Here is a 19031-nt window from a genome sequence, read left to right as displayed (position 1 = left end):
ACTCTATTCCGGACTGTATATCTCATTTTAAACTGTTTGGCTTTGCATTTGTTGCTACTAAAATGTGTGCTATTTCACTAGAACAGGAGACCAAATGACTATTTCTCTCTCCAATTCATACATCACCTGCCAATGTTCTCAATACTTATTTTATATTTTTTTTTAAAACATATGTGAAAACCATGTAGAAAAAAAATTGCCAAGGTGGAACTCTCCTGGAAATGACCATATATAATTCACCTTCTCTGCCCAAATAAATTTAGTAACACTTCCCCCACCTCCCTTGCTGTTTCTTCCTCTTTCTTTACAATTACGTGTGCCAAAAAAAAACCCAAAACAAAACACAAACGCACACACACACACACACACACACACAAAACCACTAAAAAAAATCCAAACACAAAAAAACCAACCAAACACAAACAAACAAAGAAAAAAACCACAACCCCCCCAAAAAAACAGCCAGAACACCAGTGGAACCTCCTTTCCATCCATTTCATCCATATGCTGGTACCAATCACAGACAGCTTGAAAAACACAGAGGAATTTAAAGATTAGTTTCTTAACTACACACTAGAACAAAAACTCTATCCAGTTAAGTTTCATAGACACATCTAGTTGAAGAATTTATATTCCAATAGAACAAATTTTAAATTTCTATTGAACTCTCTTCCTGAAGAGCCTTACTGGAAAAAGACTCTCAAAATTTCTTTTTAATAAGGAACTTGAGAATGTGGTATGCATTTGACATTCTGTTACATTCTATTACTTTGCACAGCAAGACAATATCTAAAATGCTGTTTACAGTCATGCCCCATAATTTCTTGTAAACTGAAATGATCATTTGCCACATACTTGCATTCACCTTGTATGAGTAATTTCAAGTTTGAACTGTCTTTTATCAATATATTTTCTTCCATTACACATGAAGTCTTTACTCATCAACTGATATTATAATTCTGCACTCATCTTTCTCGTAACATGTATATTACAGTCTTCTATAATTTACTGAAAGCCACACTAGCAATCTGTAGATAACTTTATGTTAAAACATCTTTTATAGCAAATTAAAGTCAGGATGTAATTTTACTCATCATATTGCCACTTTCAGAAGAAGAAAGCAGTCTAGTTTGCAGCACCAACAGTTAATAAAAAAATTCTAAAACTTTGGAAGAATTATTTTTTTTTCATAACTATTTTGATAAATACAGCTTGAAGAAGATACTATTTAAGACAGAAAGATCCTATACATCAGTAATTGGGGTGTGTGGGTGGGTATGTGTGTGTAGCTTCCTGAAATACAGGATTGAAACAAAAGTCAATGGTGATCTTCCTATTTTCAGGTCTTTATATTTTGCTAAATATATTGTCAGAAATTCACTACTAAAACAGATGCTGCTACTCAAGATTTTATCTCCGTTTCAGCCACTGAGGGTTAAACCTCAGATAAGGAGTGAAAATATTGTAAAAGACCACAGCAATTCTTGTGGTGTGTATAGCCTAAAAACATCTAAAATTTCTATATGGTTTCTCCTTTCTTTTTTGCTAAGAACTGCTCCTATATTAAGACTATGATACATACTAATAAACGTTTAAGATATGTAGACACGTTCTTAAGCAATCTAGCAAACACAGACACATTGGAATTCCCTGCCAGTTTTGACAAGGGAATATTAATGACCCACATTCCTTTATCTGCCACTGTTTATTACTGATGCTGAAGGGAACTGCAGACAGTGAGATAGTTACCCATTCTGAAGTTTCTCCGGAAACACTTTCTTTTAACTGTTGAAATTAATCTAAATGATTTGGTTTTGTCCAGCTCTGCTGGGCCAGTAAAATACAGTTCCCTTATCTAGATTTCCTGGTGTCTGGAAAGACTGGAGACGTTGGGTTTCCCGACTCCGGTTTAACACATGCTCCAGAAAACCCAAAAGTTACAGGGCTTTCCTAACTGAGGAGACTTCACTGCCTCTACAGTCAACAATGTTGCCAGGGCTTAAAGGCTTCTAAGAACTCTGGAGCTTCAACTCAGCTCTGTTCAGTGTTCTGCTTTGGAGAGGTAGTGGCCTGAAATTACCTAAATTAACAGCAGCTGTGAAAGAGACGCAGAAGTAATCTTCAAAGCTGCAGAGCTAAACTTACAAAAATGTTCAGGAGAATCATTCCATAGTTGTTCTTCAGTTTATTCTGCAGTTCAAAGCCCTGGTAAACTATATTTAATTCTGAACCTATACTTCATGAAATACACATAAATCTTCTATTCATATTTAATGTTGAAATGTTTTGTTATGTATACATGTAGAGATAACCCCAACACCTTCTTAAAAATTACATGAATTAGAAAACTATAGTCCTCAAGCAGGTATCAATTTTACTGTTGATAATTTTAAGCAAGTTAAACATATATGGTGGTAATTATGAATACTCCTGGAATTAAATTATTCAAATTTGCTTTAGTGTATGGACTTGAAAAATAAGGGTTGGATAAATCCTGATATATGCAAACATCTGTAATAACTGTAGCTTCTGTAACTAAGTTAGTATGTTTGGAATGCTCATATACTCTTTTCACTTCCCCCAATTCTCCATCTCAAACATCATATATATTCCAAAGCCTTCACTTTTCTGCACTGAAAAATGAATATATCTTGAATGTTTTGGTATAACTAGCTGTCTCACTTTTCTCTAAGACATTATTGGCATATTTTAATATTATATTTAATAAGTGCTAGATAAAATTCTCTTGCAATACTATATAACTCTTTTTTGTAAAATCAACTGGAAAATGTCCTAAGGTTGAACTGTAGAGAATGTAGAGAACATATAAAATTTCCTGCAAAAAATATAAAACAAAACTGAAAGTCTTTTTTTTTTTTTTTTTACCTGAAAAGGCAGTCCATATCTAAACTACTTTGCATACATCACAATTATTGAAAGAAAAAACAATGTAAACAAAGGGCTATATCTTACACAAAATGGATGCTATCAGCACTAAGATATAAAGATTGATCATACTAAAAAAGTATCAATAAAGAACACTAAGATTTTATGTTTGGATTTTACAAGATCTTGCTACTGCCCGCAACTGAAAGCAGTAATTGAAAGAATCTTTTTTTTTAAGATGTCAGAGTTTAAATCTGAATCTAGTCTGACAGAAATTTATTCATAATTACCAAAGAAGCACATACTAAGAAGTAAATAATTTCTATGTTGGGCTTGTCTGCATATAGTGTTTATGAAGCTATTCCAGCATATTGGGGTTTTTTAGTGTAAACCACATGTGTCCAGTAGCAAAACTTACTGTAAGATAATTACTTTATGCAATATAATTACTTTGGAAGATCTATTTAGGTTAGTTTAGTGTTGTATACAGTGCTTAGGAAAAAAAGTCAATGTGGGCTGCATGGATGTATTTCAGTTTGCCAAAAAACTTTTTAGTTTAGTTTAGTTTAGTTTAGTTTAGTTTAGTTTAGTTTTTAATGGAAGAATGGTATTGACAGGGAAAAAAAGTCTTCTTTAAAAAACAAAATGAAGGTATTAAATGGAACGGGGGAGGGGGGGGAAGAGGAAAAATAGCCACCTTATGTTTGATTTCATTAATAGTAAACTACCATATTTAGGTCCTATTTAAATATTAGTTTGTTTCAATCATCCCAAAATCTGTTAAAAGTTCTAGCCCTTCCGGATCCTGGTCTAGAGAAGATCGTGAAGCCTTTTTTCTTAGACAACATGATGCTAAATGACATATATGTATCATGAGACAGAGAGTGAAATAAGCATTATTCACATCTCAAACAAGTGGGAATGGAAGCAAGTTACAGTACTGATATTGTTTATGGTAAGTATTTCTGTTTGTCTTTTGATAGTCAGCTCAAACACTTTTACTGAATGAAGAATTGCGGGTTCCCTTCTGAAAGAGTATCACAAAAGAAGCAGCAAAAGCAAATTGTCAGAGCAGAAGCTATGTAACCAAGAATGAAGGAAAAGAATTAAACAGACAAAATTATTTGAACACAGCTGAGAATTTGGAAGTGCTAGTTACTAGGCCTTTCTCGGGGTAGAGAAGGAACACACTGTGTGCTGTGAGAGTAGATTTAATTACTGAAAAGTAGGATGCAGAATATCTCCAGAAAATTATTTTATTCTTTTAATATAAATTAAACTCTTGAATTTCAAAAGCTGAGATACTACGAAAAACCAGAAATAAATATTTTTAAAACATTTTATATTTTGTATATTTCCTTGAGCTCAGTGATTAACTTGACACCTCATCATTACAGAGGTTAGAAACAGACAATAGTATATCATATTCCAGAGTACGAAAAGAATTCTGTTACATAAGAATCTCTGAGACATATATGCTTCTTGTTATGAGATGAACCTGCAGAAAGCTTCTAGTAGAATACCATTAAGTAGATACTATTTTGAGAGTTCATTTAGAAAACACAAAAAGCCAGTACTTTTTATGACAATGTGATATTACTAATTTCTCAGCAGATGTAGATAAGTATTGCCTTAAAACATTTGCCATCTACACCACTGAGAACAAGGCAGCCAATGATAAACACTGTGAGCTAGCAGACTGTCCTTCTACAAATAAGAAGGCTAAACAAATATTTTCTTTCCTCAGCATATTCTGTAATATCCTCTCACAGTGTACATAGAAGCTACAAATACCAAAAATAAATGGAGGCAAAAAAAAAAATCATATTCCTCAAGATTTCTCACTTCTTATACTTACAAATAACACTTTAACAATAAAAAGTAAAGCAGCAAAGATAATTTTGTCACTTTTCAATTTTGCTTACTTTGTTCAGTCAAGCATAAGCTTAGTTTCTGGATTAACAGTAAGAATCACATCTTGGTCACATGTGTAAGGGGCATGATGCACTCATCCAGTCAACCAGGGAAGGGTTTTTTGGCATTTCCATCCTGTATCCCTTTTGAGTGGTGGCCACAGAAGCATTTATCAGCCTGTGCCAACACACTTCAGAGCTTGGTGTCCTTCACAATGATAGAGAGGAACAAAGATGTCTCATTCTGTCCCTCAGCTGTAAGGGTAGTTTGTAAACAGGAGAGAAGTACTAAGGAGTACCATTGGGAATCACTTCAAAAGCATGAAGAAGGCTTGCTACTTGGATCTCACTCACAGTGATTTCACAGTGAGATCGGAAGAGTTCCTTATCCATTTGCTATTACTTTGGGAAGAATACAATGCAGCAGCAATGTCATTATATATCTTCCGTAGTATCTTGGTGCTAGCCACATAAAAATGATGAACATAAAAAAGGAGGTATGTTTTTTCCATGGTGACAGACTAACAAAAGACAAAAAAAATTGTCCCCTTTGTTTCAGCTGCTTCTCCCCACAAAAACAAAATATAGTAGACCTGCAAATGTTAGTGAAGAAGTTCAAGAGCCCTGGACAACAGTAGGGTCCGGAACGCTTTACAGAAAGCTATAAAACTGGAGCAGTATCTCTGAAAGCAGAGGGCAGACCAACTCCAGCACAGCAGGAACCAGCAGAAGACCTAATCATGCAAGTCAATTACTCATCTTTCTGTGTGTCTGCACACCAGAGACTCACTGATCCTGTCCTCTCTCTCACTCAGCCAATAAAACAACTATGTCTGTAGAAATTCAGTGTAACTTCTAAATAAACAAAGTACATGTGGAAGAGTAAAATGTTACTGTGACTCTCAGAGTGCTCCTCTTTTAGATTGGTACAACAGAAAACATTATTTAGAACTCACAGCATTACTGCAGTATTATGTGGAATCACATAAACACATACACAGCACACAATTTAATTCATACTGTATAATGTCTACCATTTGTATATACATATATCAATATTCATGTGACTTAAAAATCTGTGTCTATTAACTACTTGACAATCATAGTCTTTTTCTTTAATCTCATAAATTAGGAGAAAGGAATATGCTGTATGGTTTCAGCACTGTATTGTAAAGGGATTTAAATAATTAAATCTGACTAGATGTAGGAGACAGTGCATTGACATCTAGCTATCAAAAGCACCTTTGGTCTGTGTAAGGGGTATCACAACCTTTTAATTGAAATTTTAACCAAGTCAATGCAAATGAACAAAATCTGGCATTAGATTTTTCTCTCTCTGTATAGGAATGAAGCTGGGTTAATTAGCATTGATAATACGCAACTGTGGGTTGGCTTCAGGGCCAGTGGGTTGGCCAGTGTAGATAAGGTGCAGGTGTGGTGGGTTCTGTTAAGTGGTTGAGAGCCAATGAAGAGAAAGCAGCTGAGGAAGAAGTAGAGAGAGGACACATGTCCTGGATGAGGTGAGACAAGGAGAAGGCAGCAGAGGGACTGGCATGAAGAGTGTGTTGGTATGTGACAGTAAAAGACCTTGTTGCAGCCAGCTAGTTTGGAGAGTGCTGCGACACCTTTCCAGTCCAGTTCTTTCTATAAATCCTTGGAAAGAAAAGGAATGTAGGAAAGGATGTACAAAGCTGAAAAATCATTCAACTGTAAAGTTCACATTGTAAAAAGGACTATATTAATTTATACAGACTCTGGGCTTTCATGCAATTTCTCAGTAACACCTTCTATTAGTAGTAAACAGAAAACAAAGGTAATTTCAAAGGATAAGCCTTTTCCTGTAAAATAAAAACTAGCCAATAAAAGCCTATTTAAAGTGACCATTTCATATTCACCTGGTACATGCGAGAGTTCACTCCCTGCATTTCACAGTACCACTACCCACATGGCAAAAGCTCTTAACAACAAAAATACACGAAAGACCAACAGAAGTAGACATTCTTTCAACATTCTAAACAAATCAACAGTATTTTTAAATGAAGCAAACCTGCACTTCTGTTCTTAGAAAGTTATACTTTCCTGCTCCGGTCTCTCATTAAGAAAATACAGAAATAGTAAAGCAAGATATCTAATCTACAAGTTCTTAGCATCATTGTCTGCTTATTCTCTATTCTGCAATATCTTAACAGAGACTCTGACCTAAGACTTGGATAGCACAAATAAATTTGTCTTAAATAATTTCTATTTCTTTTAAAGAATGAAAGAAAATAAAGGGGAAAAAAGTAGCATTATTATTCCATTATACTTTAGTTCCAAAATCCTAGTAGTATTTCTCAACTTTTTCTTAGCTGAAACTTTCTAGTATTTTAACTTTTTTTTAAAATCTTCCTGATTTTTTCATTTGTAAGTATTTTTAAATTGTCATCGTCTTCCTCCTATTGGCAAGATACAATAGATACTAAGAATTAACCATAGATGATATTGCAACATTATAAATCCCTCCAAGAGGATAACCTAATGTATCTTTGCTTGGCTACCTTCTATTCTTGTAACTCTGCCTAGTAATATCTACCACTTACAAAGACAAATACACAAAATTAAAAAGTACTGGCTTTCGTGAGTTCCTTCAGCACAGTTCAGCTGATTTGTGAAAGACAGTCAGTGGTATTCAGGGTGGGGTGTTTTTAACTTACAATAACAGCACTCTTCATGTATTATCTGTCAACATAACTAATGTTTTTAACGTGAAACTAATAATGATCACATAATATGACAGTGTTGTATAAAATAGTGTCTAAAAGGAATAGAAAAAAAAAGTAATTGATCTGTTATCTTGAAAAGACCTTTGCTTTGTTCTCCAGTCAAGATAGTACACTAGTCCTATAAAGAATAAGATTATTAATAATCTGCCCTTGAAAACACTACTTACTATTAATTAATAGTAATATTTATTAATACATAATTTTTACTCTTTCTTAGTCTATTTTAAGACTGCATCTTGCTGTCCAAGCCAGTTTCATGGAAAGTAACTCCCACAAAAAGATGATCTTTGTGCATCTTACAACCTTTATTCTTCATGTGACACTCCATAGATTCTAGCAACACCACTTCCAGCAAAGTTCTAGCCAGCGAAGGCAAGTAGTTGACCTCTATTTTGTCTGACACTACTTAAAATAAAAAAAAAAGTGTAATACAGTAGATTTAGAAAATTGAATCTGAAAACTATATCGTGACAGCCAATTTTGAAGTAAAATCCATAGTAACCTTCAAAAAAACCTGTCCTCCTTCCTCACAGAGAATGATGAAACCTTCTGTTTAACATAACATGGTTACAGAAACTATACTTTTCTCTCATAAGTACAGGAGTAACAAATGAGTTTCTAGTGTTTGAATTGTCTTTTTTGCAAATTGACACTCATTTTGGGTTACCAAAACAATACTCCCCCACAGGTTAGACCCTCCATTACCTGAAGCAGAAAAAATGTACCAGTTTCTAAAAATCTGTTTCCTAAGCACAGAATTTACTTTTAAAATAGGTGGAATACTACAACTGCAGAAACATCCAATACATGGGCCAACTTCCCCATTAATTATTTGCTGAATAAAGTGTTAAAATGTCCTTTGGCTTCACCTTAGACACAATCACCCCAGCTGGTCAGTAGCTACCTGGACAGAGGCCAAAAAACCTCAGCTGCCAGTACTGGACAAACATACATGTTTTCTCTGTATTTATTTATTTATTTCACTTTCATAGAGCTACAGTTAAAAGGAAGAAGTCTTACTACACATGGAAGTGGAAAGATTTTGTACCTTTTTCATTGCTGTAATTTAGTATACCTAGGCTTCAGGTGATAAGTAGAGTAGTAAGGAACTCTTCAATACATATTTCCTGAGAACTGATTTATCTGACCATACTAACACTGGTTTTATTCTTGTGTATTCCTATTTAAAACAACTGCTCCTTTGTTTTTTACATAGAAGTGTGAAAGTCTTCAAAAGTCAGAGCTGAAACAGTTATTCACTGGTGATGTATTTGCATAGTCAGGAAGATTCAATAGGAAAATACCCCTCAATCAAGGGAACGTTAACAGTCAGCTTGTAGCATGTAACAAACAGCCAGCTTTAGTAAACCTGTAGGTCAACAGGTAGAAAGCAAATGGCTTTTCTCATTTGCACATTACTTCTGCAAGAAGACACAGGACAGCTGGGGAGAATGAACACATGTAAACAAGGCAGACTTAACGATTTCCTAACGAAAAAGAAGATATTATCTTCTCATTAATAGGTAAACTAATTGACCAAAACACAAGTTTCCCATCGGTACAAGTAAACATAGGTGCTTTTTCTCACTGAATTGTCACACATTTAGGCCAGCTATTAAGTTGTCAGTTCTGCTTGATTTGTTTGGCTACTGTATTCTGTGACAGCTGTTGGAAAAAAATAGATTAGAACAACTGTTGTGGCAGTTACAAAAGGCCTGAAATTTTAATTGGACTGGATATTAATTGGGGAGTGGTATCTTTGTTTTTTTTGCAGTTTCCGGTGGGGTTTTTTTGTTGTTTTTTAAAACCAAAGTTAAGAAAGAAATATTCAAAGAATGAAGATGTTTTTAAGGGATTTGACCAATGCCTGGGGTAAGCAAGGTTGGTCTTCATTTTGACTATGTAACTTTGTGGCAATGATCTTCACCATCTGAGATGGAACCATTAGTTGCTTAAGGGGCATTAAAAAGAAAAATAGTAAGGACGCTGCATAAATAATCATCTTCGAACACCAGCCGTGATCTACAATGGACCTTGCAGTGTTTTAAGAATTACTCAAAAGGAGACTCGTTCTGAGACCCTTAGAAACCACCAAGTGAGAAAAAAAAGCGCAAATGAATAATAAGCTTACTTTCAGCATCAGTATAGAGTAGCAAGCACAGGAGCACCACCATTGGCCTGACTACGTGCATCATCTGACAGCTTGGCACCAGCATGCTTTGGCGGCCTTTTCCTCACTGGCTTAGAAGCCACTGGGAGTCTGTCCGGTCTGAAATTTCAGATGAAGTATTTTCAGAGCCTGTGGAACAGATAAGAAAAAGAGAAAAATACAGTTAGCAAGAACAGGGCAGAGATTTTCTGGGTTTTTTTTGAGCATTCACAATTTGAGGCAAAACAATTTTAAAGGGCAAAAGTGTAAGTGAGAAAGAAGAGTAAGCTTGATTCATTTCAGACTACTGGCATATACCAGAAGATTCAAGGTAGGGTATATGTTAGCACTGATCCAACATATTTCTCAGTGCACCTTTTCTACCATAATCAAGCATCTCTCACACCCTGGATCTTTTGTCATATTCAACAGCACCTTCTGAATCACAAGAACTTAATTGTTGACAAAGATTAAGTAAAACACATCACTGGAACACACATGTTGCAAGAAGGGAATCAAAGTGGATTCAATATCCAGAATAAGAAGTCCACTTGCAAGCAGCATACTGGGAGCTGATGCTCTGGCATCTGGTAAGAATAACACAGAAAAATCTGCTTCATGAGATGTTCTTAAAGCTAGACATGAAATCTAGACATAGTTATCAGAGGTTACAATTCCTGTTGTGATTTCCTGTACATATCTGATATATACCCAACAGAAATTCAGCATTGAAGAAATGGCTGAGAATCCAATTCAGTCCAACTCATTTATTATGATGCATAATTTAATATGATACACAGGGAGCATTAGAGCTCAGGTACCTGACTTAAAAAAGAAGTGTCTCATTCTTGTCCAAATTTACCACACCTAAACAATAACATATATTAAAGAATATACAAATATTTTTCCCTCTCACAGGAAACACTAGAGATATCCCCAAATAGCCTGACATCACTAAAATAACACTGACATGTAATTTTACTTTTCAAAGGGTCTGCAACACGTAAGCTTTGGCAAGTTTGATACTATCTTTTTTGTTACCACACGAGTGGTTTCCATGAAGTAAAGATAAAAAACAAAAGGGTGGAGAAAAAATTATACTAATTACCATTCCACAAGAAAGATCTTACAGATTTGTGGGTGATATAAAGAGTGCATTTTACAGTATGGTGTGACACTCAAAGAAATCTACTCAAGGAAGAAAAGACATGAGCAGCTGGCAGAAATCTACAGCTGTTATGAATCTCTTTTATAAAACTATCTTTTGAATCAGCTGCTGCCATCAAAAAATACAAATCTAAGAAATCTTCATAGGCAAAGTGCTGAAGACACCATCTCCCCCCTTTCATTGCTACCATCTTCATGCCAGCATTTCAAATGACAACGAAGTCCATGAGACAATAGTCCGTGCAAGAGTATCAGAGCCAACTGCTACATGATTCCAATGCTCTCACAAGGATGGAGATATATGAAATGTACTCTCAAGGAAGAGGTGATTTTGATTCTGCTTCTTATAGACTGCAGGAATTACAAGGGAGCCCTGAACTGTCTCCAAAGACAGCTCCCTTGTGAATAAAATTTTATCTCTTTATTGGCATGCAAACACGCTAGATGACACGTGAAGGTAAATGGCAGAAATGTGATGGGTACTAAGATTTGTATCTGAACCATAAACTGCTCCCTTTAGCAGAGGAGGAAGTGGAGTTGAAACAACACTGATAATTAATACGGGGAACAGAGGAGGGGAAAAAAGGTAACCAAAAACGTGCTTGTTTTACAGAAATGTCTTTTTAACAGAGCACTGGGGATTATTTTGACACATTACAAACATTCCCATCAAAATATTAGATGTGGTATCTAAAAGAGAAAGTATTATTAGTTACTTGGAGAAAAAAAAAAGGGGAATTTTAAAAATCTCATGATCCTAATATGTGAATATGCTTTTATCCTCTATTACCTGTCTGCAAATGAAGGGATGGATCACAAAACCCAACAAAGAAAAGGGTGAGAAAAAAAAGGAGCTTTTTTTTTTTTTTTTTTTTAAATAATTAGATTGACATTCCATTCTCTCTAAATGCACATAGAAGCAGTTGGGAATACTGCATTCATTGTCTCTGCCTTGAAGGTGATACTCAGTATCACTTCAATGATAAAAAGCAAAACCCTCAGTACTTCCTTTCTTTGCTGCTTTCAAGTTTCATGGCTCCAGCTAACCTGAAAGACACACTAAGGTTTCCAGCAGACCCCTTGCCTCTTATTTTCTCTTCACTGGCCTATGCATCCATAGCTAGCTTCTAGGTTTTTAAGTTAAACATACAGAAGCACTTGAATAAAGATGGAGGGTGGGTCCTTTTTCTTTCCAGTGAGCTGAAGAGGCACTGTTAGTAGAGGCATGCAGATGATGAGCTAATAATACTAGAGAGAAGCAAACCAAGAGAAAATCAGGTACTATCAAGCCTCTCCACACAAGTCTGCCTCAGCTTTACCTACAAAAAAGCAAAGTTTCCGCCAGGGACGCTGCTACTGTAAATTATACCAATCCTGAGATCATAATCATCTGGTGTGTAGGTCTATACTTTATTTGTGAAAACTAACATGGAAATGCAATTCCTTACAAAGACTAAATGCAATTATCAAACACATACTAACTTCTAAATCAAGCTACCCTAACTCCAAAGTAAAATTTTCATCTAATGCATTATAAATTCTTAAACGAGGTAGTTTCTTCCCTTTTCTATTTCTTCCTGACAGTGGTTTGTTACATCCAAAGTGCGGTACCAGTGACAGTGAAAACACAAACAACATTTGAGGCACCAGGTCATACTCGCCTCTTCCACAGAGCACCAACATTTGTCTCACAGAGTGAATTTGGAGTGAGGCTGCTCTGAGCAGCCTGGTACAGCATTCACAATGCACGAGTGCAGAAAGATGAGACTTCTTGGTAGAAAACTGAGCACAATAGCTACAGAGAAATCAATAGTGATTAAAAAACCCCTCTCTTCGTGAAGCTTTAATAAAAGCTGGTTTTGTTTTAGGGTAAGTACTGCATAACTACTGTATTAAATAATATTAGATCATCTCCAGAAAACTACCTATGAAAAATTTCTTCCACAACCAATTTTCGTATCTTCCTCAGACAAAAAAGTTGTTAATAAAATGGTGAAAACGAAGTGAAAACTAGGTAATATATCTTTCATTAGCCCACTCATAAGTAAGAGCATAGATTTTCTCTGATTAGTGGTATCTACCAATAAGATCAGTAAAAGCAGAGACATTCAGGCCCCCAGAGTGTTCAGTGCAGAGACACAAAAGAATTCTCCTCAGTTGGAGTACAGGAGATGATAGCACCTAGGCATGGGACAAATTCACCAATTATCCTCAAAAGGATCAACTGGGTGAATGAAACATCTGAACACTGAACTACTTACCTGCAGTTTGCTTTATGCCATGGCTTAACCACAGCCAACAACTAACTACCATGCAGCAGCTTGCTCACTCCACCACCCTCCACCCCTGAGGGATGGGGAGGAGAGTCAGGAAAACAGGTAAAACTCAAGTGCTGAGATAAGAACAATTTAGTAATTGAAATAAAATAAAATAATAACAACAATTATAATGAAAAGGAGGGAAAAGAGGAGAGGAATAAAATCCAAAGGGACAGGAGGAAAAAAAAAAACCAAAGTGACACACAATACAATGGCTCACCACACACCGACGGATGCCCAACCCATCCTCAAGCAGCCAGCCCCAGCCAATTCCCCTCAGTTTATATACTCAGCATGACATCCCATGGTATGGAATACTCCTTCGGCCAGTTCAGGTCAGCTGTCCTGGCTGTGTCCCCTCCCAGTTTCCTGTGCCCCTCCAACCCTCTGGCTGGCAGGGCCCAAGAAACTGGAAGGTCCTTGACTTGGTATAAATGTTACCCAGCAATAACCAAAACCATCCGTGTGTTATCAACATTGTTCTCACACCAAATGCAAAACACAGCACTGCACCAGCTACCAAGAAGAGAATTAACTCTATTCCAGATGAAACCAGGACACTTTTAGTACCAAAAATAATCGTTTAGGTCCTAACAGAGCACTCAGGAGGAGATGCTCCCTGGACCAAGACAGTTAAAGTTATAGAAAATGCTTACCTGAAGGCAAGTCTTAGGATTAAAAAAGTAAACACTAATTTCATTGATCTGCTTGCTTTTCCATGCCTGTATGTGCATGTAAACGCTTGATAACTTAACAGAAATTTAACAGCAGGGAAGAGCTCTCGGAAGAGGCTAGAACACAGACAGAAAAGAAGTCATAGCAGACACAGGAAGCAACATGGAAAAAAAATCCAGTAACAGAAAATTCTGGAATACGGGAAAGTGAAAATATGAGAACTAATTTGTGCTACTAAACAAACAGGAGTTGTAAATAAACTTTTCTGAAGTTTGAATCTGTTCAGAGATAGAATTTTAGTTCCTGGCCATCTCTGGTCTGCCACAAGGACTTACAACAAAACTGGATACATCTTACTTGGGTTTTTTTTTGGTTTTTTGTTTTTTTTTCAAAAAAGTTTCTTTAAGAACAAGCGACAGGCAAAGAATGAAAGAGAAGACTGTGTTTACATTCTGTTTCTACATTCATCACACCCACAATCCTAACTTACATCCATTCCCTAGCCACAGATTTCTAATACCATACATATGCAAGTGAAGAGAAACAAAAAAGAAATTTGAAACATTACTAGAATCAAGTAAAGGAAAAAGTACCAATACTTCACATCTTTGCATATCAATCAAGATCCCTCCTTAAAGAAGAAAATAAACAGATTTCATAGACAAATCTTGGCTGCAAAAAACTGACTGACAGCTGAATTATTACTAGAAATAATAGGAAATAAAATTAATGCTTATAAGCTGTTTAACCAAAATAAATTCAGAAATACCTCTTGGTAAAACAATGTCTTTTAAAGGGAAATAAATGTATTTTCCAAAGCAATGAGGGAAATTGTTAGAAGTTCTACATTTACATTGCTCTTTTACTGATTAAACTTGATAAAAGTTTTCATTGTTGACCTGCTGGAGAAGTTCTACGCTTCCTTCATTTTTTTATTCTTAAAATAAGCCAAAATGCAAACACATGAGTAAGAAAATTTAAAAGACAGATGTGTTGAGTGTTCCAAAGCTTCATTTTATCAGTCCCTGGATAACAATACGCCTTAATGCTCCTCAGTCATTCCTGAATTCCTCTATTACTGTTATTCGTTCACAAGTGAGCACCAACCCTGGAACAGCAGGTTTCTGATCTCAATAAGGCCTTTGAACTACATCACTGTAAGAGCACCACTGAGTTGCAGCGATAGGTGGAATTTCGCTTGTATTAAACAACTTCATGTATTCAATCTGATTCTACACTGTAATTCTGTTCTGGACTTCAGCAAGGATTATTCTGTTACCATGCTGAACAGAAAATGGTATTTCAATAACTGAAGAAATAAAGGAAATAGATAAATTAAATTAATTTAGTAAATACATTAATTCAACAACAGCAAATTACATTAAATATCGCATCACAGATTTGTTCTTCTCATGGAGAATGTTGTTTAGAAGTATTTTTTTACTTACAGAAATACTGATGTTCGTATGTAACCTTAAACCACACACAAAAAAACTCTGCCTAATTTCATCTTTATGCAGCTTCACTCACATTCCAAATCATGAACTAAACAGCAATTTGTAAGTTGTCATGTATCTCAATGCTTACAAACTTCTGCCATCTTAAGTCACTTCTGCAGATTGAGAACTTTTCCTACTCATGGTGCAGAAATAATTCACTAGAGCATCGTGCATTTTTAACTCTGTGCCTCCCAAATAACAGATCAAAAAAAAAAAAAAGCTATGGTGCTCATAATAGCTGAATTCCTGAGATGAAAATAGCCTTGCTAGAGGATAAAAACATTGACGTGTTATCTGTCAATGCATATTGAAGCAACACACTGTTGAGAATCTGTGCTAAGAATTTAAATCAAGCTACAAAGCTACAGATAACAGGTGAAACAGACAGATGAAACTTCTCCTACTAAGACTGACTTCTTGCCTGAAAAACACACTCTGCCAATACCCTCTGTCTTGACTACTGTCACTCAAGAGCCCTGTAAATTACATAGCTATAGTTACCCTGAAACAGTCCAGCTCTTACTTTGCCCACATGAGAAATTAAAGCAAGCAAACTCTGTTCTGACTCGATTAAAAAAAAAAAGAAAGGAAAAAGAAAAAAATAAAGACCGAAAGAACCAAAAGAACCAAAAGAACCAAAAGAACCAAAAGAACCAAAAGAACCAAAAGAACCAAAAGAACCAAAAGAAAGAGGGGAGGGGAGGGGAGGGGAGGGGAGGGGAGGGGAGGGGAGGGGAGGGGAGGGGAGGGATCTGGGTTAATCTGTACTATTATATTCTTTCATCAGCCACAGAAGAGAAATAGTGAAAAATACACAACGTTTGTAGAATATCTATTTTTCTGTATTTAGATAAAGTAAACACTACCCTGGAAAACAGCAAATTTCTAATTAACTTTTATCCAACAGGCCTGTACTCAGTACTTCACTGAGTACAGACACTGTACTCAGTGAAGCCACACCTTGAACAATGTGTTCAATTGCAGGCCACTCTCTACAAGAAAGACATTGAGGTGTTGGAGAGCATCCAAAGAAGAGCAATGAACTGGTGAAGGGTCTAGAGAACAAGTCCAGTGAGGAGGGGCTGAGGGAACTGGCATTGTTAAGCCTGGAGAAAAGGAGGCTGAGGAGAGATCTTATAGTAAACAACTACCTGAAAGTCCCCTTCAGGTGGGTGGGAGTAGGGAGGTGGGTGTTGTTTTCACCTCCCAAGTAACAAGTGATAGGACAAGAAGAACTGGCCTCAAGTTACACCAGAGGAGGCTTTGGGTATGAGGAAATATTTCATCTTTGAAAGGGTTGTCAAGCATTGCAACAGATTGCCCAGGAAAGTGTTTGAGTTACCATTCCTGCAGGTAGCAACTGTAGATGTGGTGCTTCGGGACACAATACAGTGGTGGACTTGGCAGTGTTACGTTAACAGATTTGATTATCTTAAATGTCTTTTCCAACCAACATGATTCCATGATTCTATGAGTCTAACAATTGTTTTCCTCCAAAGTTTGGCTTAAGACTATTAAGACTATATTAAGACTATATTAAGACTATTAAGACAATGACTATTTATACACAAAAACATTTACAGAGTGATTTCTGCCTTTGTCTCAAAAGAACAAAAAACTAAAGAGCAAATCACTTGTACCAGGCTATCTGCCATAGACAGTTTTGTTAAAGTCTTCTTTTGCTGTTTATTGCATTACTTGAGCAACACTGGAGCTGTGCAGCTACCACCTTCTAGGACAAGCTAAAACCTATGAGCATGTGAGCCACATACCAAAATGTTTATAAAGCCACTGGGCCATACACTACATACTCATCAGACACTCCCAGGATAACAAGCTCCAAAACCAGCTTTCAAGCAGATGCTTCTCGAAGTCCTGCAGAAAAGTACCACTCCTAATGAGAACAGCTATACTGAACAATGAGCAGCTGATTTCTGGGACCCCAGTTACTGTCAGAGTCAGCATTGTCTAGTGGTTTGCTTCCTCCCAGAGCTAGGCATTTGGACAACCTAGTAATGAGAATGATCCTACAACTCCACTGCTATGCACATAACATAGGCTTGCTAACATTGCTTGCATCTAAAAAGCTAGCAGTTACAAAAGAATTTTGACTCTTCTGTGTCTTTCCAGCATGGAAATTGTGAAACATTCAGGTTGGGCCTCACCTTTAGGATCTGGTTGAAGCATACTGGGTACGGCAAATACTAAAATAAACCTAGAAATAAATTTGCAGGTCTGGAGCTAACACGTCAAATATGACTTCCTGCATTGCAAGGCATCTTTTATCTATTATATTACCCTGCAATTTCTTCCTTTATGGCTTCTCTTTTTCCTTTTCACTTCATAGTTTTGTTTCAATGCTATCCAATACACTTGTTGCCTAATCAGATTGAAGCATGACTGACTGAGACAGTGAATCTGCAGTACACACAGGACAGTAATCCAGCTGCAGCTAGTTTAGCCTGACTGCACTTTATTATAAAGTTGCTGACGGCAATACAATCGTATTAGAGGAAGAGATGGAGAGCTGAAATGGTTATTTTTCAAAAGTAGTTGGCATTATAAAATTATTTGATAATAAAGTACAAAAACTTCCTCAAGCAATAGAAGTATTATGCATATCCCATTCTAAGATACGGCATAACAACACACAGTTGTCCACAGTTCCTCTTTTGGAAAAAAAATGAGAACTACAAAATTTCTTTTTAAGTCAGTATTTTTTATTACCCTCAAAGAAAAAGTAATGCTATGAACTCTGAAAAAGAGTTAAAAGTCAACAAAGCCTACTGATATTTTATCATTAAAAGCTTCACTACTAAGGCAAATACCACTTGGTATACTTCTAGATACCAAACTGATGTCATAATGTAGACAAACCAGTTTGGATACTAAATAAAATTGTAAAATCATGAGCAGGCCCAGACAGCATGATTCAAAATGTGTTTTTCTTTACAAACCATATTAAAAACTACAGCTTTATCTGTAATTAGCAGAAATGAGTGGCTTAGAATGGCCACTTGAAGTGGCAGTTCAGGTGCTTCTTAGAACCTATACCTCAAGCCCCTTCAAATGGAAAGTGAGAAGCAGAAATATTGTATCCCCACAGATCTCTTGCATTTGTTTTAGAAAGCAAACTGAAAACGACAAAACATTTCCATCATAACCTATTACTATTTTAACAATCTAACAGTTAGTGATCATACAAAGCATTAATTAGTACACATGCAGTCATTTCTCATTTTTTACATAATGTTTCCTCTGTGCTTTTAAACGGTGCAGCTTCTATACCCGGAGTTTTCATTCACATTGTTTCGTCCAGGCAACTTAGCACTCAAATGTCTTAGCTACAAGAATGTGATAATAAAAAGAAATCCCTGTTAGACCTGTCGTTCACCCTCTTACAGCTCTGTTACAGACTGCTAGAATAGACTAAAATACATTATACATATTTCATATATTCTTCAGTGTTTTCATGTCCTTCTCAGGAAACATTTCAAATCTGTATCTTGCAACAGTTTCCCAAGCACTCATAGTTTTGGGTTGATATTAAAGAAAAACAGTGACTTTACTCTCTTCCAGACGTGCCGACCTTAGCAACAAGGTGATAATTTCTAATGTGTCAATTGCGTATTGACATTATGTAAACTTCCGCTTCTTTTGTG

General features: G+C 36.1%; 1 protein-coding gene across 9 annotated transcripts in view; it reads right to left on the bottom strand.

The window, feature by feature from the left end:
- The window catches only part of PTPRD (protein tyrosine phosphatase receptor type D), a 380554-nt gene that overhangs the window by 285627 nt on the left and 75896 nt on the right, over positions 1-19031 (bottom strand). For all 9 annotated transcript variants that reach the window (XM_027792790.2, XM_055791311.1, XM_055791313.1 and 6 more), the window contains exon 2: positions 9693-9860. In XM_027792790.2, the coding sequence (XP_027648591.1) occupies positions 9693-9777 (85 nt within the window). In that variant the 5' untranslated portion in view covers positions 9778-9860. The remainder of the gene's footprint in view (positions 1-9692; positions 9861-19031) is intronic.

This window comes from Falco peregrinus, chromosome Z, assembly GCF_023634155.1.
Source record: "Falco peregrinus isolate bFalPer1 chromosome Z, bFalPer1.pri, whole genome shotgun sequence".
Classification (NCBI taxonomy): Eukaryota; Metazoa; Chordata; class Aves; order Falconiformes; family Falconidae; genus Falco; species Falco peregrinus.
Note: the sequence above shows the minus strand (reverse complement) of the source record. Positions and strands in the feature narration are given on the sequence as shown.